The sequence below is a fragment of the Engystomops pustulosus genome, chromosome 1, assembly GCF_040894005.1.
Source record: "Engystomops pustulosus chromosome 1, aEngPut4.maternal, whole genome shotgun sequence".
In the NCBI taxonomy this organism is placed as follows: Eukaryota; Metazoa; Chordata; class Amphibia; order Anura; family Leptodactylidae; genus Engystomops; species Engystomops pustulosus.
The window spans coordinates 191782627-191808238 of NC_092411.1; the positions used below are offsets into that span (position 1 = coordinate 191782627).

The 25612-nt window shown below is 42.7% G+C and overlaps 1 protein-coding gene across 3 annotated transcripts in view; it reads left to right on the forward strand.

Moving 5' to 3' along the window:
* The window catches only part of LOC140101370 (transmembrane protease serine 11C-like), a 29516-nt gene extending 4144 nt beyond the window's left edge, over positions 1-25372 (forward strand). The window contains exons 5-12 of one of the 3 annotated variants that reach the window (XM_072126602.1): positions 9315-9353; positions 14068-14133; positions 14492-14557; positions 16215-16268; positions 21678-21846; positions 23241-23500; positions 23599-23741; positions 25160-25372. In XM_072126602.1, coding sequence (XP_071982703.1) covers positions 9315-9353; positions 14068-14133; positions 14492-14557; positions 16215-16268; positions 21678-21846; positions 23241-23500; positions 23599-23741; positions 25160-25321 — 959 coding nt within the window. In that variant the 3' untranslated portion in view covers positions 25322-25372. The remainder of the gene's footprint in view (positions 1-9314; positions 9354-14067; positions 14134-14491; positions 14558-16214; positions 16269-21677; positions 21847-23240; positions 23501-23598; positions 23742-25159) is intronic. The other 2 variants (XM_072126603.1, XM_072126604.1) reach the window with 2 other exon arrangements.
* Positions 25373-25612: the final 240 nt, after the last annotated feature.

Here is a 25612-nt window from a genome sequence, read left to right on the forward strand (position 1 = left end):
CGTTCTATATATTTGATTTCTGGTTGATCTGCTGGTGGCTTTAGTTTCTGCAGTGCATGTACTTGCCAATTCTGAGCAATTTGTAGTGAGACTTGCGACCGCTGTGTTCTGCGCTTAGTGGCGCACATATCCATAGCAAAGGCCGAAGTGGCAAAATTCAGTAGGGGTTGGATTTCTATTAGGCAATAACTCAGTGTCATCTCATCTGGCATAGTACTGTGCTTCCTTTGATACTTGGCTAGAAAATAGCCATAGGAGAATACAAACAGCTTCTTGAAGCCTACAGTAGCGTTCTATATATTTGATTTCTGGTTGATCTGCTGGTGGCTGTAGTTTCTGCAGTGCATGTACTTGCCAATTCTGAGCAATTTGTAGTGGGACTTGCGACCGCTGTGTTCTGCGCTTAGTGGCGCACATATCCATAGCAAAGGCCGAAGTGGCAAAATTCAGTAGGGGTTGGATTTCTATTAGGCAATAACTCAGTGTCATCTCATCCGGCATAGTACTGTGCTTCCTTTGATACTTGGCTAGAAAATAGCCATAGGAGAATACAAACAGCTTCTTGAAGCCTACAGTAGCGTTCTATATATTTGATTTCTGGTTGATCTGCTGGTGGCTGTAGTTTCTGCAGTGCATGTACTTGCCAATTCTGAGCAATTTGTAGTGAGACTTGCGACCGCTGTGTTCTGCGCTTAGTGGCGCACATATCCATAGCAAAGGCTGAAGTGGCAAAATTCAGTAGGGGTTGGATTTCTATTAGGCAATAACTCAGTGTCATCTCATCCGGCATAGTACTGTGCTTCCTTTGATACTTGGCTAGAAAATAGCCATAGGAGAATACAAACAGCTTCTTGAAGCCTACAGTAGCGTTCTATATATTTGATTTCTGGTTGATCTGCTGGTGGCTGTAGTTTCTGCAGTGCATGTACTTGCCAATTCTGAGCAATTTGTAGTGAGACTTGCGACCGCTGTGTTCTGCGCTTAGTGGCGCACATATCCATAGCAAAGGCTGAAGTGGCAAAATTCAGTAGGGGTTGGATTTCTATTAGGCAATAACTCAGTGTCATCTCATCCGGCATAGTACTGTGCTTCCTTTGATACTTGGCTAGAAAATAGCCATAGGAGAATACAAACAGCTTCTTGATCTTGAAGCCTACAGTAGCGTTCTATATATTTGATTTCTGGTTGATCTGCTGGTGGCTGTAGTTTCTGCAGTGCATGTACTTGCCAATTCTGAGCAATTTGTAGTGGGACTTGCGACCGCTGTGTTCTGCGCTTAGTGGCGCACATATCCATAGCAAAGGCCGAAGTGGCAAAATTCAGTAGGGGTTGGATTTCTATTAGGCAATAACTCAGTGTCATCTCATCTGGCATAGTACTGTGCTTCCTTTGATACTTGGCTAGAAAATAGCCATAGCAATAGGATAGCATTGTTTGGTTTTAAAAACTCAAAAAAAAACAAAAAACACAAAAAAAAAAAAAAAAACACAAAAAAAAACAAAAAAAAGTAAAAAAAAAAATAAAGTTATAACTCTCATTTTAAAAATGTTTAACCCGAGGGCTAGGGGTAGAGGACGAGGGCGGGGACGTGGGCGTCCAACTACTGCAGGGGTCAGAGGCCGTGGTCCTGGGCGGGGTGAGACACCACCTGCTGATGAGGGAGCAGGGGAACGCCGCAGAGCTACACTCCCTAGGTTCATGTCTGAAGTTACTGGGACTCGTGGTAGAGCACTGTTGAGGCCAGAACAGTGCGAACAGGTGATGTCGTGGATTGCTGACAATGCTTCGAGCAATTTGTCCACCACCAGTCAGTCTTCCACGCAGTCCACCCATGTCACCGAAATCGCCACTCCTCCAGCTCCTGCACCTCAGCCTCCTCCCCCCCAGTCTGCCCCCTCCCAGGAAAATTTGGCATTTGAACCGGCATACTCTGAGGAACTGTTTTCTGGACCCTTCCCACAGTCACAAACCACTTGTCCGGTTGCTGCTGAGCAATTTTCCGATGCCCAGGTTTTCCACCAGTCACAGTCTGTGGGTGATGATGACCTTCTTGACGTAGTGGAAGTGTGTAAAGAGGTGTCCGACGATGAGGAGACACGGTTGTCAGACAGTGGGGAAGTTGTTGTCAGGGCAGGAAGTCCGAGGGGGGAGCAGACTGAGGGATCGGAGGATGATGAGGTGACAGACCCAAGCTGGGTTGAGAGGCCGGGTGAACACAGTGCTTCTGAGACGGAGGAGAGTCCTCGACCTGAACAGGTTGGAAGAGGCAGTGGTGGGGCCAGACGGAGAGGCAGGGCCAGAGCTGGTGCATCAGCGCCACTGTCAACTAGTGAAGCTCCCGTGGTGAGGGCTCTTGCGGCGAGGGCTAGATCTTCAGAAGTGTGGAGGTTCTTTAAGGAAACACCGGATGACCGACGGACTGTGGTGTGCAACATTTGCCAAACCAGGCTCAGCAGGGGTTCCACCACTACTAGCTTAACTACCACCAGTATGCGCAGGCATATGAATGCTAAGCACCCCACTCAGTGGCAACAAGCCCGTTCACCTCCGGCCGTGCACACCACTGCTCCTTCCCCTGTGTCAGCTGCTAGTCAGCCCCCTGCCCAGGACCCTGCCACAAAAACCCCATCGTCGCCTCCACGATCCTCCACAGCATCCACCAGCGTTCAGCTCTCCATACCCCAGACGCTGGAGCGGAAACGCAAATATAGTGCAACCCACCCGCACGCCCAAGCCCTTAATGTGCACATCTCCAGATTGCTTAGCCTGGAGATGCTGCCCTATAGGCTAGTAGAGACCGAGGCCTTTCGCAACCTCATGGCGGCGGCCGCCCCTCGGTATTCGGTCCCCAGCCGCCACTACTTTTCCCGATGTGCCGTCCCAGCCCTGCACCAGCACGTGTCAGACAACATCATCCGTGCCCTGACCAACGCCGTTTCTGACAAGGTCCACCTGACCACGGACACGTGGACGAGTGCTGCCGGGCAGGGCCACTATATATCGCTGACGGCACATTGGGTTAACTTGGTGGAGGCTGGGACCGAGTCTGACCCTGGGGCTGCTCATATACTGCCGACGCCGAGGATTGCGGGGCCTACCTCGGTCCAGGTGTTTCAGGCCTACTATGCCTCCTCCTCCTCCCACCCCTCCTCCACCTCCTCCTCCGAACTACCATCCGTGGGCACGGCGCCATCAGTCGGTAGCTCTAGGCACAGCAGCAGTGCCGTCGCTAAGCGACAGCAGGCGGTGCTCAAACTGCTGAGCCTAGGCGACAAAAGGCACACCGCCCAAGAGCTATTACAGGGCATCACGGCGCAGACTGATCTGTGGCTGGCACCGCTGAACCTCAAGCCGGGAATGGTTGTGTGTGACAACGGCCGTAACCTGGTGGCGGCTCTGCAACTCGGCAGACTGACACATGTGCCATGCCTGGCCCATGTGTTAAATCTGATAGTGCAGCGTTTCCTCAAGACATACCCCAATCTGTCTGATTTGCTCACGAAGGTGCGCCGCATCTGTGCGCATTTCAGGAAGTCCAGCCCAGATGCTGCCACTCTCAGGGCAGCGCAGCGCCGCCTCCAACTGCCCGCTCACCGACTGTTGTGCGACGTGCCCACGAGGTGGAATTCAACACTGACCATGTTATCCAGAGTTTACCAGCAGCGCAGAGCGATTGTAGACTGCCAGATGTCAACTTCCACCAGAACTGGTAGTCAGGTCAGTCAGCTTCCTCAAGTCTACAATGAGGAGTGGACGTGGATGTCTGATATCTGTCAGGTGCTGAGTAACTTTGAGGAGTCAACACAGATGGTCAGTGGCGATGCCGCCATCATCAGCCTCACCATCCCGCTGCTTGGCCTGTTGAAAAACTCTCTGGTCAGCATGAAGTCGGAAGCTTTGCGCTCGTCACAAGAGACGGGGGAAGAATATTCCCTTGTTGATAGCCAAAGCACCCTGAGGTCTGTTTCTCAGCGCATATCGGAGGAGGTGGAGGTGGAGGAGGATGAGGAGGAAGAGGAGGAGAATGTTGGCGAGACACAAGAGGGGACCATTGTTGAGTCCTTCACTGTTCAGCGTGTATGGGCAGAAGAAGAGGAGTTGGAGGAGTTGGAGGAGGAGGAAATGGACAGTCAGGCCAGTGAGGGGAGTGAATTCTTACGCGTTGGTACTCTGGCGCATATGGCAGATTTCATGCTAGGCTGCCTATCCCGTGACCCTCGCGTTCAAAGAATTTATTCCAGCACCGATTACTGGGTGTTCACTCTCCTGGACCCACGGTACAAGCAAAATCTTCCCACTCTCATCCCTGGAGAGGAAAGGAGTGTGAGAATGCATGAATACCAGCAGGCCCTGGTGCACAAGCTGAAACAGTATTTCCCTTCTGACAGCGCTAGCGGCAGAGTGCGTAGTTCTGCGGGACAAGTAGCGAGGGAGAGTAGGCGAGCAGGCAGCTTGTCCAGCACTGGCAAGGGTACGCTTTACAAGGCTTTTGCCAGCTTTATGTCACCCCAGCAAGACACTGTCACCTGTCCCCAGTCTCGGCAGAGTAGGGCTGATCTTTACAGAAAGATGGTGAGGGAGTACGTAGCTGACCATACCATCGTCCTAAATGATCACACAGCTCCCTACAACTACTGGGTTTCAAAGCTGGACATGTGGCACGAACTGGCGCTCTACGCCTTGGAGGTTCTTGCCTGCCCTGCCGCTAGCGTCTTGTCCGAGCGGGTTTTCAGTGCAGCTGGTGGCATCATCACCGATAAGCGTACACGCCTGTCGACTGACAGCGCTGACAGGCTGACGCTTATCAAGATGAATAAAGCATGGATTTCTCCTAATTTCCAATCTCCAGCAGGTGAAGGAAGCTCAACCTGAATAATTTATCCACTCCTCCTCCTCCTCCTCATTTTCCTCCTTCTCCTGCTCTTTGTACAGTAAAGCAGAGGAAACTGGCTATTTTTTGACAGGGCCCACTGGCTCTACCTATAGTACTTTATGCATTTAATTTTTCTGGAGGGCCACCTACCCGGTCCTCTGTTTGAAACAATTTTTGTGAGTGCCACATACAGGCACTCAATCTATTCCATTTTTCTGGAGGGCCACCTACCCGGTCCTCTGTTTTAAAAAATTTTTGGGACTGCCACATACAGGCACTCAATCTATTCCATTTTACTGCAGGGCCACCTACCTGCTCCTCTGGTTTGAACAATTTTTGGGACTGCCACATACAGGCACTCAATCTATTCCATTTTACTGGAGGGCCACCTACCTGCTCCTCTGGTTTGAAACATTTTTGGGACTGCCACATACAGGCACTCAATCTATTCCATTTTACTGCAGGGCCACCTACCTGCTCCTCTGGTTTGAACAATTTTTGGGACTGCCACATACAGGCACTCAATCTATTCCATTTTACTGCAGGGCCACCTACCTGCTCCTCTGGTTTGAACAATTTTTGGGACTGCCACATACAGGCACTCAATCTATTCCATTTTACTGCAGGGCCACCTACCTGCTCCTCTGGTTTGAACAATTTTTGGGACTGCCACATACAGGCACTCAATCTATTCCATTTTACTGGAGGGCCACCTACCTGCTCCTCTGGTTTGAAACATTTTTGGGACTGCCACATACAGGCACTCAATCTATCCCATTTTACTGGAGGGCCACCTACCTGCTCCTCTGGTTTGAAAAATGTTTGGGACTGCCACATACAGGCACTATCCAAATTAAATTGTCTCCATAGCAGCCTCCACACGTTGTCTCCATTGCTACCTCCAAAAGTCGTCCATATAGCTGCCTCCATACATCGTCCCTTTATCAAACGAGGTGTGTCAGGCAGAAATTTGGGTTGTTTTCATGGATTCCACATCAAAGTTGTTAACTTTGTCACCACCCTGCTGTGTAATCCCCAAAATATACTGGCAAACTTTTACCATTTAGGGATATTATTTCAGCGCTTCTTGCGCATCTGTTTACATTCCCCTCACCCGGCATATCCTAAACTTATAAGAACGCTACTACACTTGATCTTATACAAAAGGTTCTTAGAAGTGCTGTTTGGGGAGTAGCCTAGAGACAGGGGCTTGGATTGGCGAAAGCTCGCCTGGCAGCGGAACGCCAGCTCCATGCGCATCATGCGCTTCTTGCGCATCTGTTTACATTCCCCTCACCCGCCATATCCCAAACTTATAAGAACGCTACTACACTTAACTTGGTGCAGGCTGGGACCGAGTCTGACCCTGGGGCTGGTCATATACTGCCGACGCAGAGAATTGCGGGGCCTACCTCGGTCCAGGTCTCAAAGGCCTACTATACCTCCTCCCACCCCTCCTCCACCTCCTCCTCCTCCGAATTACCATCCGTGGGCATGGCGCCATCAGTCGGTAGCTCTAGGCACAGCAGCAGTGCCGTCGCTAAGCGACAGCAGGCGGTGCTGAAACTGCTGAGCCTAGGCGATAAAAGGCACACCGCCCAAGAGCTATTACAGGGCATTCCACATCAAAGTTGTTAACTTTGTCGCCACCCTGCTGTGTAATCCCCAAAATATACTTGCAAACTTTTACCATTTAGGGATATTATTTCAGCGCTTCTTGCGCATCTGTTTACATTCCCCTCACCCGGCATATCCTAAACTTATAAGAACGCTACTACACTTGATCTTATACAAAAGGTTCTTAGAAGTGCTGTTTGGGGAGTAGCCTAGAGACAGGGGCTTGGATTGGCGAAAGCTCGCCTGGCAGCGGAGCGCCAGCTCCATGCCAAGATCCAACTAACATAGTTTTAACTGCAGCACCTTTAATCTACTACTAGTTCACTGCCTCCATACATCGTCCCCTTATCAAACGAGCTGTGTCAGGCAGAATTTTGGGTTGTTTTCATGGCTTCCATGTTAACTTTGTCGCCACCCTGCTGTGTAATCCACAAAATATACTGGCAAACTTTTATCATGTACCGATATTATTTGAGCGCTTCTTGCTCACCTCCTTTGGTTCCTCTCTGCCACCCATTGGTTTGAAGCCTGAGTCCATTTAGGGTATGTCGCCATGACACTCTCTAGCCTGCTGCCGCTGCCTCTGCATGCCGTCCCCTATAGTGTCAGGGTCAATTATTGGATGTTTTAGATGCTATCTAGCTTCATTCTGTCACTCTGTCATGGCCATGCTGTTGCCCATAATTTTGGCATAATGGTGCGATTATGCAGCCTCAGAGGCATCCATGCATGCTGCCCCTGCTGTTTCCTGTCCATTTCCGTGGTGTTTCCATCCTTTTCTGAGGTTCCCAGGTGTTTGGCCAAGCTTCCCTGTGCAGAGCCTTGGTCCCCTTGAAAAATGCTCGAGTCTCCCATTGACTTCAATGGGGTTCGTTATTCGAGACGAGCACTCGAGCATCGGGAAAAGTTCGTCTCGAATAACGAGTACCCGAGCATTTTAGTGTTCGCTCATCTCTAGTTTACATTTACAGCATTTGCATCAATCCATTTTTATGCCCAAATATGGATTGCGTTTAAATGGGACGCAAAGTATTGTGGGAACACAGCCTTTGTGTGCGTCACACACGTTTAGTTTTTCAGATGCAGTTTTTGATGCCCAAAGCAGGAGTGGAGTAAAAGTAGGAGTAAGAGCAGCACATTTCAATTATTTGTCTTATCCCTTACGATCCACACCTTCTTTTGGCTCCAAAAACTGCATCTGAAAAACTGTGGGTTACGTTCACACATTGCAGTTAAAACTGCATCATTATCAGTTTTGAAACCAAAACCAAATTCACCTGTTCATGTAATATCTTTCACCTGTTAAACAAACCTGCTCCTAAAACCACCTCAATACCGACTATGATGCAGTTTGAAGCCGCATTCACACATTGCGTTTTAAAGCGTAAGTTGTAAATAAGGCAAATTGCCTCTCCTCAGCTGTAATGTGTTTCAAAATGCAACATGTGAATGCGCCCTGAGGGTGTAGTCACACATTCCACTAGCGTTGCATAAATTCTCCTGGAGCACAAACTCTCTGGGGAAGATGGGTGTGTGGATGGAAGTATGGAGGTGCAGAGTGAGGGGGCAGCTAGTTGGGTAACATGTAGAAGGCGGGGTAGAGGGAACCCCTAGGCCTGCGACCAGGACAAGGGGGCATCCTCTACATCTTGAGGAGAGGCATTTTAACTATCAACATAGACAAGGGTTCTTTACTGTAAGAGCAGTGAGACTATGGAACTCTCTGCCGCAGGAGGTTGTTATGGCGGACTCTATGTACATGTTCAAGAGAGGCCTGGATACCTTTCTGGAGAGAAAAAGTATCACGGGTTATGGGGAAAAAACGTTTGTTTAATTCTTTGAGGTTGGAATTGATGGACTTTTTCCGGCCTTATATACTACCGTATGATACTATGATTAAGTGATGCTGCTTCTTTTTTTTACTCCACTGCTGGTTTGGACATTGGCAACTGAGAGCCATAATCAGAACAAAATCAGCCACATATGTATCCATGTGCACATATAAAACAATGCATGACTGTGCATGTTTAGACATTGCATTGTAACCCCTCCCTCCCTGAGCCACAAGTCCCACAACTCACATCCTCCGCTCACAACACAAACGAGCCCCCCCTCCCCTGCTCACAACATAAACCAGCTCTCCCCCTGCACACAACATGAACCAGCTCTCCCCCTGCACACAACAAGCAGCAGTGCCCATGCCCCTGTACACAACATGTAGCAGTCCACATCCCCTGCACACAATATGCAGCAGCTCCCATCCCCCTGCACGCAACATGCACCAGCTCTCCCTCTGCACACAACATACAGCTGTAACGTGCAGGGCAGGGCCACTCCCAGTGCTAGGGCTAACTTCCTCAGGGGAGAACAGGCTGCCTGCACTGCCACCCCTGCTGTCCATCCATATAATAAGGTTAGTTTATCATATGGATGCATAGAGGGGGAGGGCAGTGCAGGAGTGTATAGGAAGTGATCTGCCCGACAGCGCCGCACATGTGTAGTGAGAGAGAGAGGAGGAGGGGCCCCGGCCCTTTATGAACTGAGGAGGAAGGGACCGGTCCCAACAGCTGTTTCAGCGGCCCACCGGGAAGTCTTCCGCTAAACTCTATGGCCAGTTCACCCATGGTAATGATAACAGAAGAAGAATGATATTACTAATATGAGTGGAAAGTTTTACAATCTGACAACTAATATTAGATGAAGCTAAATACATGTGCATTGAAAAATAATTTCCTTAACTTTTCAGACATCAGTGTGTATATCTCTGAAATTATTCACCTTTCTTATTAAATTTTTAAACTTTGAAAATCTTTTTCACTTTTAGAGATTAAAGTTGACCTGGCACTGAATCTCCTTTACAGTGGTAAGTTAAATCTTTCATGTGTGACCCTTGTCAATACATTAAAAGAGGCTAGATCGATTCTCTTCTACAGTGAGTGATAGTAATAAAAACATCATCAACGCAAGTTCATCAAAAACAAGTATTACTCCATCAGAAATTGCTCCCAGACAATTGTGGCACCAATTATATAGAAGTAAACACAGAATTCACAAGTAAAAATCTGTATAGTGAATCTATCTGTCAGACCCCAAAGTATTTATGCAGAAACAATTTATTCATGGTCAATATCTGTTCTTCCTAGAACCCAATACCTACTGTTGTGAGTACAAAGGTTATAAGACCCAAATTATGTGCACACAGTGTTTATACAATCTCCAGGGTAATTATGCTACCAGTTCTTCGTGAGGATTATGAAGTGCTATACAAAACTGTAACAACTATAATTCTCTTCTTATAATAACTTGAAAAGGTCAAGAATGTATGTGCAAAAGAAATCCACCCACACTATGTCTAAAATAAGACTGACATGGGAGGAACATGCATAAAAAAGCATCTTTCATTACTCAGCAGCTTTTATCACCAGTATCCCCAAAAATATAAAGTTATTATGTCTAATATGTCTATTTGCAGTGTAGGGGGGGACAGTGTAAACTCTAGTGAGAGAGGCCAGTAAGCACAAAAATACAACATGGTGAACTAAAGTTCCCTGTTCCCAGGGGCATTTCTAGGGCTGTAAAAGTTCCAGCCCACGGGCACCAATGCATATGTACGAATTTCAGTAGTATCCACTCCTGTACATACCCCCTCTCACGTGGGGTTGGGCCAAAAACAACTGTATCTAGCATATACCCCAACTCTGGTTGGCTGAACTTGTTGACAGCTAAGTCTTAGCCAATCAGTGTTAGGTTTACTTCCTCACAGATCACTAGGCCTGATATGTGAGAGGAGGAGAGAGAGAGCTCTCTGGAAAGCAGTGGTGCATGGGACTGGCCAGGTGACTGGGACTAGTAAACAGCTTGCTTAACCCCTTAATGACCGCCGTATCGGCTTTTTACGGCGGTCATTAAGGGTACTTCTTCTGACGCTTACGCCTTTCTACAGCGGCGGTCAGAAGAAGATTTCGGGACATCGGGTTCTGCAAGTGCCGGTGTCGGGCTGTGAAAAACTCCCATCCCGGGTGTTTAACCCCTTACACGCCGCGGTCAAGCATGACCGTGGCGTGTAAGCGTGTCCCGCGTGGATCGGACCCCCTCCCCCCCCGGTGCTTACCAGGGGATCCGATCCCTCCTGCCGAAGCCCCGGGTTCCGACGAGTGACCTGGGGCTTCCAGCTCCTCTACCCGCCGGGTTCTGCTTTCCTGGCAGGACCCGGCTGTAAGTAACTGAGAATGCGCAGCATGCTCAGTTACTTTCACTATATACTGCAATACAAGTGTATTGCAGTGTAAAGGCTTGAATAAGCGATCGGACGATCGCTTGTTCAAGCCAAGAAGTAGAAAATGTAAAAAAGTAAAAAAAAAAAAAAGATGAAATCATTTTATTATATAATTAAATAAATAAATAAATAAAAGTCCCATAATCTCCCCAGTTACACATAAAATGCAAATAAAGTATATAAAACACAAAAACACATGAAAAATGTACATATTTGGTATCACCGCGTCCGTATCAATCTGTACAATAAATCTAAATCAATCTTGAACCCGCTCGGTGAACGACGTAAAAAATAAACTCGAAAAACTCGTAATATACAATTTTTCATCAAACACCATCACAAAAAATGTTTTAAAAAGTGATCAAAAAAAGTTACGTTCCCTAATATGATACGACTGAAAAGAACAACTCTTTTTGCAAAAAATAAGCCCTCAACCAGGTCTGAAAACAGAAAAATACAGAAGTTATGGCCCTAAAAAGTTGTCAATAGTAAAAACAATGCGATTTTCTCCAATATTGGTTTTGCTCAGGAAAATTGAGCAAAGATAAGAAAAACTATATAAATGAGGTATCACCGCAATCGTAGTGAACCAGAGAATAAAGATAAAATATGAATAAGCTATAGACCCCCAAAATGAATTATCTATACATTGCATCTCATCCCGTAAAAAATAAGCCCTCATATGTTTGCATTACCAAAAAAATAAAAATGTATAGGTTGTACAATGTGACAATACAAATCTGCAGTGAATGGAGCCTCCATTCATTCTATGCCCGGCCGTGCGCCCGTACAGCAGTTTACCACCACATATGGGGTATCAGTAAACTCGGGAGGAATTGGGCATCAAGCGTTGCAGTGCGTTTCATCATTTAATTTATTCTGAAAATGTCAGTTTTGGCCTAAATGAATGTATTTTCCAAAAAAAATTCTATAGTTTCTAAATCGCAGGTCCATATTTTTTAACCCATGTAAAACACTTAAAGGGTTAATAGACTTAATAGAAGTTGTTTTACATATGTTGAGGGGTGAACTTTCTATAGTGGGGTAATTTATGGGGTTTTACTATTATTTAGGCCTCTCAAAGTCACTTGAAAGCTGAGTTTTCCCCTTAAAAATGTGAGTTTTGGCAATTTTCATGAAAATAAGAAAAATCGCACCTAAAGTTCTGCACCTCATAACATCCTAGAAAAATGACCAGAAGCATAAAATATCATCCGAACATAAAGCAGATGTTCTGTAAATGTTAATTATCAAACTTTTTGGGGAGTTTTACATCCTGTCTGGAAACCAGAACATTTCAAACTTGGAAAATGAAGAATTTTTACAAACTTTTGCCAAATTTTCACTTTTTTTCAGAACGAAACGCAAAACTTATCACTTAAATTTTATAACTAGCATAAAGTACAATGTGTCACGAAAAAACATTCTCAAAATCACCCGGATATGTTAAAGCGTTCCGAAGTTATAACCAATTATCGTGAGACATGTCAGATTTGAAAAATCGAGTCTGGTCATTGAGCTGAAAACTAGTGTCGGTGATAAGGGGTTAACAATGCACAGTGAAGCAGGAATCCAGGAAAAAATATGTACTTTATTTCAGGTGTTCACTGCAATGTTTCACCTTCACATGGATTGCAGTGAGTGCTATGGTGAAATGAAATTCCTTTTTTATTCTTGTTTTAGCCAACTAGTGGACTATAGGATACCACCAATCTGATATTTATGACTATCCTATGGATTGGTTATCAATACCTTCTTTACACAATGTATGATCATAGATTCGGGGTAATTTGCTTCAATGAGGGAGATTTATCAGAAGTGTCTGAGAGCAAAACTGTTCTCGTTGCTCATGGCAGCCAATTAGAGCTCAGATTTAATTTTAATTTTTAATTTAAAATTTTTTAATTTTATCTCACTGCTGTGAGAAAATGAAAGCAGAGCTCTGAATGGTTACTATGAGCAACTAGAACAGTTTTGCTCAAAGTATCAAACTGTGTATCATTTTTAACAACAAATATTAGGTGTTTTCCCATTGGTATTTGTACTTTTCTATGAGATTCCTATTTCTTGATAATAATTGATCCACAGAAAAGTTTTAAAATTATGCAAGTGTGAGCAGGACCTTTGCTTTGAATTTTATTTTACATTTTATCGTATGTACCATGTATATGCTTCCAAACAGTTTAAGACTGTTTAAGTGTTAAACCTGCCATAACAAACCAGTTTTGAGGCATGGTCGAGTAGTATATAGTTATAATCCTATAGTAGGACAGATCTAAGACCCAAACTAAATTGTATTTGTGTTAATCCTACAGACCAGATTATTTGGTATTTGGCCAACAGTTAAAGACAAAATACGTGACACAGATCAGGGAAAACAAATACATTAGAAAAACTTCTGTCGAATTACCTATGTAACTCATTAACTCAGAGATTAACTGTATTAATGGACTTTCTGTGCAATTAAATAACTAAGGCCTATTTAGAATACATGGAGAATCACTTAAATGGGGTAATCCATGCACTTTGACAACGAATGACCTATCTAAATGTATACCGCCAGTGGGACTAATCAGCTATTTTATGTTTATAAAATTGTGACAGCATACAAACTCATAAAGCAAACAGTTTCAATAACAATATGTGGGTACTGACGACGGGACTCGCACTCTATCACACTTGTAAGGAATTTAAGAGGACCTTTCAGTTCCCTTGATAGTCCTGTATCAGTTAATATTATTCAACAAATAACAATTCTGCAGAACCTTCAATCTGAAACATGCAGTTCATCTTTCAATCCTCAAAAAAAATGCATTAACAAATTGACAACTTGGTGTCCCGATTATTCTTATCAAAGAGTCATGTCCTTCAACCCTTGTCTTGCCGAATATTGAAGTAATTTGGGCCACAAAAACTGTCCGAAATGTTTTTGAAAACAGATATTAAGGGGGCATTTATTAATATGGGCACAGGGCGGTAAAGGAAGCTATAATTTTTAGTGGGAAGTAAGTTTGTGGCGCAAACTTAGTGGGTTTAATGATTTGGCGCACAAACAAAAAAGGTTTAAAACTGTCCTCCCATTAATGAAGGTGAAATAAAACTACCTAGACCAACTTATAGCTGCTCTAATTATGTGCCTAAAACTGTGTCAAAAAAGGAGTTTACAAATTTACAAGCCGGGTACAATTTTGTGCTAAAATGAACAAGTCACGAGTGTCAGAAAACCACCAATATAGTGGCATCAACACCTCATCATCTTATTCCAGCCTCAAATTAACCAGAATTTTTTCTCATTCCTTAGCTTTTCCAGTTTCAAGCAATATTACACTTAGTGTAACTACTAAGGCCCCTGTTCAGACATCTACAGGTGTGTATTACAAAAACAATCTACTACAAGCCACTATTAATAAAACTCAGAAACAGCACAAATATCATCCATGGACATGTCTGGTTTATTATCTCAGCCCTATTTCACTGAATACATTACAAAATAATTACAGACATAATTAGACTCTGTTCATCTCTGACCACGTACTAAATGTGATAGTAACATTAGTATACTTACCATCATCAATTAATATAATCTGCAATAATCCCCTAAACAATTTACACGTATCACATTTACACATGTCACATTGTGACCAATTTTAGTCTATCATTGTCATGAGTAAAATTAGTATACATTGTAACCCTGACCATCATTTTATACTAACTTTATTCCTTAGCTTTTCCAGTCTCAAGCCATGTTACACTTAGTGTAACTACTAAGGCCCCTATTCAGTCATCTACAGGTGTGTATTACAATACACTACTAACAATCTACTATAAGCCAGTATTAATACAACTCAGAAACAGCACAAATGTCATCCATGGACATGTCTGGTTTAGCATCTCAGCATCATTTCACTGAATACAGTACATTACAAAATAAACCAGCAGACATTTACATGTGTGTATTACACTACTAACAATCTACTATGAGTCACTATTAACACAACTCTAATTTACATTCCACAGTTTAACCTAATCTGACCTTCTCTTAACACTAGCTAATACTAGAATTTAGGGATGGATTATGGTTTGTGGCGGCAGTTAGGTACAAAATCTGCTGGAGGCCCCCATTGAATGTAGTCCAAATAGGGTGTACATTTAAACATCCTCCCTTAGTTAGTAATCCATGTAATAGGTAGGGTATAAAGTAACCCCTAATTGATAAACAGCACCCCTTATACGGTTATTTATTTATTTTCTTGCATCCCCTAATAGATATATCCAGCCCCCAGTGATGAATATGTCCAGCCCCCCAGTAATTAATATATAGAGCCCCCTACAATAAATATATTCATCCCCCCCAGTAATACATATTTACAGACCCTCAGTAATACACATATATATAGCCCCCAGTAATATGTATACAGTCAGTTCCTTAGGTTTATTCATAAGTTGAATTTGCAGGTAAATTTCATTAAACTTCATTACAGAAACCTTACAGCTGATCATTGCAGCCTGAGACTAAAGTTAAGCATCCAGGGAGCTTCACCAGAGGTCACAGCGGTAACCAGACTCCGGTGTCTCATATTGTTTAAATGCAAGACACCAGGGCCTGGTTACCAATCGAATATGCGTATCCCTGGAAATGTACACGCGATCGGGCGCCGTGGCCCACCCCCCCGTGCACTAACTTTATGAAGGCAATGCTAGCTGAACTTGTGACTGCGGCCTTACTAGGGATCATCTATAAGTTGGGTGCACTTAAGTGGGGGAACGCCTGTATGTACAGCCCCCAGTCATACATCTATATAGCCACCCCAGTAATACATATACATAGCCCCACCACAGTAATTAATATATACAGCCCTTAGCGATCAATATACAGCCCTCAGTTTTCTGTGTGTGATGACACTACACCACCTGCGTTAATTGGGGTGATTTATCATAGGTTTTTTTGCTTGTGTGTGGTGTTTTGGCGCAGTTGAGGTTCAAAGGCTGTTTTGTGACTTTCCATTGCGCCAAATGAGCATGGAACAATATAAAGTCACTTTGACTTAGACCCTGTTTCACCAAATTCATTAAACTTACGAAGTTTTCACAATAGGACTAAATTCATGTATTACAACTATCCTTATAGGCATCAGTTTTGGTGCAAATTGACTCTATTCCCACCCTGATCTATGTGTTGCGACTTTTCATGGTTTTTTCATGACTTTTTATGCAACTGTTGTAAACAAACCAAATAGCATAGGAACACTTCCAGCAGATTTATCATGGGCAGCAGAACCCTTCAGTACAGGCATAGAACTGTCTTAAGGAGCCAGACTAATGATAAATTCCCCCCAATGTGTAGAAATATTAGTACAACAAATATATGAATACCAAATGATCACAGAATAAAGTGTTCAAAGAGTTCTCAGATTTCATCTAACATTCTCTCAATCATTTGAATTTCAGCTCTTGGTAATTCTAACACAGCTAGCGCCCAAACCAATTCAGGAGATAAATCAGGTCTGTATTCCATTGGACTACAAAGTCCTATTTCACAGGTTTACTAATTCTAAAGCAAGGATCCAGGACCAGATTAACATTTGGCGACAGTTAGCCCTCTTGCGTTGCAGATCACGTGAGAGTGCAACGTTTGAAAATGTTTTTGCTTGCGATTTTCATCACCTTTGATCTGATGCCTTAGCATTTTGAGTTTTTCAAGCACAGTTTTTGCGTTTCAAGCATTTTCCCCGGGGAGACAACAGACGCGAAAAGGACTCATGACTGGTGGTCTATCTTTTCTATGGCAATTGATCATTGAAAAACACACTGCACTTGCATGTATGCAATGCATTTATTGATTGTATGGAGTTTTTTGGGTTTTTTTGCACTGTAAAGAAGTTCTTTAAACTGCACATGACTGCACCATTTTAGATAAATTTGGACATTTGGGTCAGAGTGCAATGTGAATTCTGCATGCCAAAAACATCTGCAGAACTTGCACATGAAAAAGGCTAGTGTGAAAGGGGCCTCAACCTATGTAGTCACAGGTAACTTTGCTTGAGGGAAAGTATTGTGTGGATATAAGATACAGACCCAGTGACAAACAAGGTGAAGACTCAATGTGGGTGTGTGTGAAAGGTTTGGATTTGAAAATATTTGAATTAAAGGGGTTATCCGGGTTTAAATTTTTTTTTATGGCCGGGCTGGGGAGGGATAGTTAAACATAATAAACATGGACTTACCTCCTCCGGCACCGCTGATGTCCCGCGCCGCGGTCACTTCGATCCGTGCCCCTGTAAACAAACAGGGGCACGGAAGCCGCGCACAGGGAGCTTCCGGTCCGCGTTATGGACGGCTCCTCCCATCCGTCCCTATCTCTCAGCGTTGTAAGCGCTGGGAGATGGTGCGCATGGGAGCATCCGGCCGGCCGGAAGCTCCCTGTGCGCCCTCCTACTGAAACCGGCGCACGGAGAAGATGGGCCACGGCGCGGGACATCGGCAGCACCGGAGGAGGTAAGTCCATGTTTATTATGTTTAAATAGCCCTCCCCAGCCCGGCCATAAAAAAAAATTTAAACCCGGATAACCCCTTTAAAGCCATACAAAACGTTAGGCTAACTGCCTACACAGCAGAATGGCTACAAAATTTATTCCTTCATAATTCTCATTTTTTACCTTGGCCTTTGCAAATGTTAATTTCCATACTATGATCCACAGCAATGAAATGATTTGATGTTTATCATGAATCCACAGGGTAAGCCGTTTAACCCCTTAAGGACGCAGCCATTTTACAGCTTAAGGCTCAGTCCCATTTTTTGGATTCTGACTTGCGTCACTCTATATGGTTATAACTTTTGAACACTGTTACTTATCAAAGCGATTCTGAGATTGTTTTTTCCCCACATGTTGTACTTCATTTTAGTGGTAAATGTTGGCTGATAAGTTTTGCGTTTATTTTCCAAAAAAAGAAAAAATGATGAATTTTTAGAAAAATCTCACTTTATCATTACATTTTCAGGTAGATAGATTTACCACCTAAATAAGTTGCTGCATAACATTTCCCATGTGTCTACTTTACATTTTCATAATTTTTGAAATGTCTGGATAATATATTTTGATGTCGCTTGGCTTACAAATCGAATAGCGATTTTCCGTATTTTCAGAATTTACTCTTTTGCGGATAAATACAGTTTTTAATGAAATGTTACATATTTAGTATCAAAACCCCCGTATATAATCAACCCATTTTCAAATCTGCACCCCTCAAACTATCAGAAACAGCTTTTAGGAAGATTGTTAACCCCTTGAGATCTTCATAGTAATTGAATCAAAATGGCGGTGAAATTTAGATTGGTCAAATTGTTCCGGTTATATGCTCATTTAGCTCTAAAATTTACACATTTCCAAAAGATAAAAATAGAAAACCCACCATACAATTTGTTCTGCAATTTCTCCCGAGTGCAGAGACCCCCCACATGTGGACGTTACTTGTTTTATGGGTACACAGCGAGGCGCAGAATGGAAGGAGGGACCTGCAGCTGCCAGGATTTTAGTTTCCTCTTTGGTCCCTTTTGTAGGCTATAAATTTTTGCTTTTTCGTTATTGGGGACATGTGCTGGCATTTTTTTTTGCGGGATGAGATGCTTTTTCCAGTGTTGCCATTTTGGGGTTGGTATCACCTATTGTTGAAAATTTAGGAACTCGTTTTTGAGGGTATGAGTAGAAAAGCATCAATTCTGTTTTTTTGACATATCCGCCACGGAGCGTGAAGGGGTTAAGCTGCATATTTTGAAATGTGTTTACGTGGCCTGCCAAAAAACTGATTGGTGCAGTGGCATTGTGTGTTAATTGTGCATAATTTAGCATTTTTCAATACTTCCTACTAAGAGTTCATATGTAATAAAAGGAGACATATTAACCCCTTAACAACTTGGCCCTTTTTAGTTTTTTCACTTTCATTTTTCACTCCCCACCTTCAAAAATCTATAACTTTTTTATTTTTCCACATAAAAAGCTGTGTGATGGCTTATTTTTTGTGTAACAAATTGCACTTCAAAGTGACAGTATTTTAATATTCCATGCCGTGTACTGGGAAGCGGGAAAAAAATTCCAAATGCAGTGAAATTGGTGAAAAACTGCATTTGTGACGTTTTCTTGTGGGCTTGAATTTTACAGTTTTCACCAAGCGCCCCAAATTACATTTCTGCTTTATTCTTTGGGTCGGTGCGATTATGGGGATAACAAATTTGTATAGGTTTTATAATGTTTTCATACATTTACAAAAAACTCCTGTACAAAATTTTTTTTTTAATTTTGCCATCTTCTGGCGCCAATAACTTTTTCATACTTCAGTGTACTGAGCTGTGGGTGGTGTAATTTTGTTTTAGACTTTTGATGGCGTTTTCATTGCTATAATTTTTAGGACTGCGCAATTTTTTGATCACTTATTGATTTTTTTTATATTTTTCAAAATGGCATAAGGTGCCATTTTCGATTTTGGGTGCAATTTTCTGCTACAGGGTAAAACGCTGTGAAAAAACATTATTATATTTTGATAGATCGGGCATTTACGGATGTGGCGATACCTAACGTGTTTATGATTTTTACTGTTTATTAATATTTATATCAGTTCTAGGGAAAAGGGGGTGATTTGAATTTTTAGGTTTTTTTATTATATATTTTTTTTTACTTTTTTTATTTTTACTTTTACTATTTTTCAGGCTCCCTAGGGTACTTTAACCCTAGGGTGTCTGTATGATCCTATCATATACTGCCATACTACAGTATGGCAGTATATGTGGATTTTCCTCCCCATTCATTACAATGTGCTGATAGCTGATGTCACGAGGAGCGACGATCCGCGATAAGGCCCATGTGCCGCCATCTTTTTGAAGCCACCGGCACCATTGCCGGCGGCGATTGCCGGGAGAACACCCGCAAACGGTGCTAGCACCGATTGCGGGTGTTACCGGTAAGCCTTTTCTGCAATATGTAGAAAAGACTTACTGGCTATGGAGAGGGCTCGGCTCGCAAGCCCTCTCCATGCACCGGGACACGGCTTGCGCCGTACTAGTCGTGAAGGGGTTAAAATTGGGGAATACACACAAGCTTTTCATTTGCAGGCATCCAGCTCTATGATGTTATCAGAAGATGTAATAGGAGGCTTTTGAATAGTTTGTTTTATAATCCAGCGCAGGAAAAGCATCTTGGTATTATAAAACATTAATATAAGTTATAATGGTTGTTAAGGATTAAAGGGAACCTTTTAGACACAACTAGACCCCAAACCGAAGGTCCTACCTCATTCACTGTAGTGAGTTGCTCTGCATGATGATATTGAAATGAGTCAGCAGCACGTATGAATTATAAAATGAACCCCCCGTCTCCTGTGGAGTCAGATGGCTGTAACACCCCCTTCCTCCTCTTGTAAACGTGCGCCCTGCACAACTCCTGCACATATCATTCATACCCGTTTCTGTGCTGCAGCTTAGCAGGAGGTGTGTGTAGGAGGCGTGCAGGGGCGTGTTTACTAGAGGATGAAGGGGGTGTTACAGCCTGACTCTGCTCAGCTCAGGAACACCCATCTGACTCAATCCACAGGATTATAATGCAGACTGGGGGGGTTCATTTAATAATTCATAGGAGAGAGCAATAATTCATCATTCAAAACAACTCACTATAGTGAGGGTGTGGTCACAGGTACTAGGGGCGGGCCCCAGCCTGCTCACATATGCATTTCTATGGAATTTCAAGGTATCGGTAACCTTAACCCGGTATCTTACATTGTCTAATGTTCTATTACAGCATTTTATTTCACTGAAACGATTGGCTGTAAGCTGCAATGCTAAGGATAACTGTTTCTTTTTATTTGGAAACCCTTGTGAAAGGATTGACTCAGCAACACCAACCCCTTCTATATGATGCTGTGATGAGTTCCTCTGTTAGCACCCATGAAAACTAGCTGATCCAGCTCATCTTTAAATTGTGTTGCAAGGGCTTAATGAATTGGCGCATGACCGAAAGGGTCTAAACTAACTCCACACTCATCAAATACAACTTGGTAGACCAGCTTTTTGCTTGTCTAATTGTGGCAAAAAAGTGTTGGAAGCTGGAAGTACAGGAAAAGTATCCGAAAAAAGCAGGCAAATAAAAGGACGTGAGTAAGAAAAACAGGTTTTTTTGTGTTGCTGACAGTGCATGAGTATGGCACAAGTAGTCCAAACACCAACTATGGACCCAAGAACACCAAAAAGAACTATCCTAAACATGATAATGAATACACTATCTTCATAAAGCAATTACTAATTACTGTATTGTGCCAGGTCGCAAGTAAAAACAGTGTGGCCATTTATTCTGATGCCCCCATATTCTTCTTTCTATACCCTCTCTCTAATTGGGAATTCAATCTTTGTGAAAAGGGATAGATCTGGGCAGCATATAAAAATGGAAATAGCTGCAGGCATGTCCATTCCACTGGGGTACAATGAAGTTAATTTGCATAAATATAAGAACAGAATTTTCCCTAGAATGACAATTTGAAAGGTTTACCTGGTAAATTTCTATATTGTCCTACAAAATACTTACAATGCTTTACAATGATTTAGCAGCTAGTACACTCCCTTTAACTTCTTTGTATAAGGTAAAAGGAATTCACTATGTGAGAGTTCTGAGGACATGAAATGCAATGGGGAAATTAAATAAGATTAGCATTTTAAAAGCCAGCCTTAAAATTTCCCACACTGGCACTCTTGACTCTAAGGCCCGTTCCACACTTGCGAGTGTGATGCGATGAACTCGCATCACACTCACAACGCATGCTGCCGGGAACGCACGGCCCGAACGCTGCACAGTGGTTTAGACCAGTGATTATCGGTCTTAGTGAAATGATCTAAATGTCTAAAATATCTTTGTTCATTTACTATCCCAACAGCTTGTGGTGTTGGAGGTCCATCGGCAGTAAGCAGGATAGTGGGAGGAACAGCGGCTGCCTTGGGGTCATGGCCTTGGCAGGCCAGTCTACACTTCAATGGGAATCATAAATGTGGAGCCTCAATCATCAGCAATAATTGGCTGGTGACTGCTGCGCACTGTTTTTCTTCGTAAGTTAAACATCAGCTGTATAATAAGAACAAACTGTCTATTATTTTTAACTAATCAATGTATATCTGATAAATTAGACTACAACTTCACATTTGGTGCTTATAATAGTGATATTATTACAAAATAATAATAATGCACAGTAATTGAATGCCTTGTATTTATTACCGTATATACTTGAGTATAAGCTGACCCGAGTATAAGCCGAGACCCCTAATTTTACCACCAAAAACTGGGAAAACCTATTGACTCGAGTATAATATATAATGTATGTAGTATACAGCCAGCCCCAAGTGTTATATAGCCTGCCCCCCTAATGTATACAGCCAGCCTGCCCCTCTAATGTATACAGCCAGTCGGCCCCTCTAATATATACAGCCAGCTTGCCCCTCTAATGTATACAGCCAGCCTGCCCCTCATGTATACAGCCAGCCTGCCCCCTCATGTATACAGCCAGCCTGCCCCCTCATGTATACAGCCAGCCTGCCCCCTCATGTATACAGCCTGCCTGCCCCTCTAATGCATAAAGCCAGCCTGCCCCTCATGTATACAGCCAGCCTGCCCCTCATGTATACAGCCAGCCTGCCCCTCATGTATACAGCCAGCCTGCCCCCTCATCTATACAGCCAGCCTGCCCCCTCATGTATACAGCCAGCCTGCCCCCACACGTATACAGCCAGCCTGCCCCCTCACGTATACAGCCAGCCTGTCCCCTCATGTATACAGCCAGCCTGCCCCTCATGTATACAGCCAGCCTGCCCCCTCATGTATACAGCCAGCCTACCCCTCATGTATACAGCCAGCCTGCCCCCCTGTTTGTTGAGCACATTTAAAAAAATAAACTTAATTCTCACCTTCCGCCGATACTCACCCCCAATCCTCGGCGGTGGCTCTCGATACCCGGCGGCGGCTCCCGCCAGCCTGCCCCTCATGTATACAGCCAGCCTGCCCCTCATGTATACAGCCAGCGTGTCCCTCATGTATACAGCCAGCCTGCCCCGGAGGGTGAGTATTATTATTTTTTTTTAAATTGACTCGTGTATAAGCCGAGGTGAGGTTTTTCAGCACATTTTTTGTGCTAAAAACTCGTCTTATACACGAGTATATACCATTTAAAGCTGACTTCTCAAGACTTCTACTATACAACAGAGTTTAGGTTTTTGCAGAAGTCATCCAGCCTCTTAAAAGTATAAACACAAAATGAACCTCAAGTATGAAAAGTAGTTCAAGCAACTGGCTATTTACCAAATCAGTGTATATAACTAGGATATAGCCTTCTGTGGGACATGGTCTGTTATGAGTACAACAACTCTTGTCCACTGTTTATCCATTTTTGTGAAAGCACATAAAAGTCATAATAGAAAATGTACTAATAACTACTATTATGTTTTCACAGGAGCAAAAATGTAAATTCTTGGACAGTTGTCTTAGGTACTGTTTTTTTAAGAACTGGTTCTGGATTACAGCTCCAAAATATCATCATCCATGAGAATTACACAAGTGGAGAATACCAAAATGATATTGCACTTCTCCAATTATCAAGTCCAATATCCTTCACACAGTATATCCAGCCTGTGTGTTTACCAGATACACTGCACATCTTTGCTATTAACTCTTCATGTTACGTCACCGGATGGGGAGCACTTACAGAAGGAGGTTAGGAAAAAACCTCTCACTCAATATAAGAAATTTTATTAATATAAAAAAAATATATATTATGATAATAACAACAACATATTTTTTCTTTCTCAAAGGGATTTTATCGTCTTCTTTACAACAGGCCGAATTGAAAATCATTAACTCAACTTCGTGCAGCAGTTACCAGGTGTATGGATATCTTATGAAGCCTTCCATGATTTGTGCTGGTTATTTAACTGGAAAAATTGACTCTTGCCAGGTATGTTTATTGTAAGTCAGTGGTATCTGACTATGCACAATAAGAATATGCCATTCTAATACTCTTACATCATAGTGCCATCCTGTGGTCAGAGGAAGCCACTACATGTCTTGTGAGCCCCCTTTAAGCCAGGTCATCAGTGCCACAAATAATTCACTGGGCACCCACAGGGTTTCCAGGTTTCCTGTAAAATCCCTTTGAATCTTTATAGACAGTCACTGGATAGACTTATCTCCTTACAGTGCTAAAATATTGAGTACACTAAGCTCTATAGGAGTAATGTATCAGACAGGCTGACTGTGACAGTTCTATGTCTGTCTTCAGAGCATTCAGATTCATGAAATTGGCTTTGGCCTTTGATAAATTTGCTTCTGCTCCATGGGTTATTTGCAACTCTCGCATGAAAAAGTTGCAAACTGGAGCTGAAAAGGAAACTTGTGACAAATCAAAAAATCATAAATTCAATCGCATTGTGAAAACTAGTCTATGCTAATAATGAATTCAGCACAAAGTCAAAGTGACTTTGATCACGTTCATTTGGCGCAATGGAAAGTTGTAAAACCGCATTTGCACCAAAATAATGCCAAACATAGACAAAAAAAAACCAATGACAAATTACCCCCTATGTAATTAAATAGTTATTCTTTACCATCCTGTCCTTATCTATTTGTTGTTTATAGACTTGAAGACATTATATAATAATATAATAATAATCTTTATTTATATAGCGCCATCAAATTCCGTAGCGCTTTACAAATCATAAAAAGACATTGGGAAACACCGCTCACTAAAAGGAGGAGGAGCAAAACATGAGAAGGAGAAACTTTTTCCCTTACTGGAGTATATTACAATGTTTACTAGTATATCCTCTATTATTAATTTCTGAAAAAAAACCCTTCAAATGTTTAGTTATGCTTCAGTGCTGGGATCACATATCATGCAAATGTTGAACCAAAACGATAGTCAAAATCAGCAATAAAATCAGTGCCACTGAGTTCATTTTTTGTCATAGATTTCATCCATAGAAATGTCCTCATGTTTAGAATTCACTGCCAAATTTTTATACATAGCGAATATATAGTGAATATGGCCTGTAAAAACCCTATTTATGTATGTTGTACTGTACTTCGTGAGATGTCCAGAACAGAGATTCTCTGACAGTCTCTTCCATTTTGGTAGGCTCACGTCAGCCATGTAAAGGCTTTTCATCTAAATGACCATTATGTAATGTTAGCCACTGAAAAGGGAAATTCCAGGCAATTGGCTTCCATAGCTTCCATAGCTAGCTCGAAGCCGAACACATGGGAATAGCCAATGATGGCAGTAAATTCATTGTAAATGAGAAGCCAGACCTAAGTAATTTCTTCCATGCCATTGCACAGGACTAATGACACCAAAAATGTTCTATTTGATTCTAGGGTGACTCGGGAGGTCCTTTGGTTGCCCTACAGTCTAATAACAGATGGTCACTCATAGGAATTGTAAGTTTTGGCTATGGATGTGCTTTACCTATGAAGCCTGGAGTATATACCAAGGTCACATACTTTCGCAGCTGGATAACACAGATGGCTGGTGTGTAAAACTTCCATTAATGGCATAAAATGGACACTAAGAATGAAGATTTCACCACATTGTATCAAAGGGGTAAATCTTTAAAAATATAACCCCAGAATACATTCATTGCATAGTTTTTTTGTTGCATATGTATTTTTGTACATATAATTATTTTATTTATTGGACTGTGAAGTATATAAATATATTTTTAAGCTGATGTGAAACTTGAAAATGCAATTATCATACAGTAAAATAATACAAAAACATTGTGCGTGATTTTCTTTTCTGATAATTGTGCTAAAAAAAACCTTCCACTT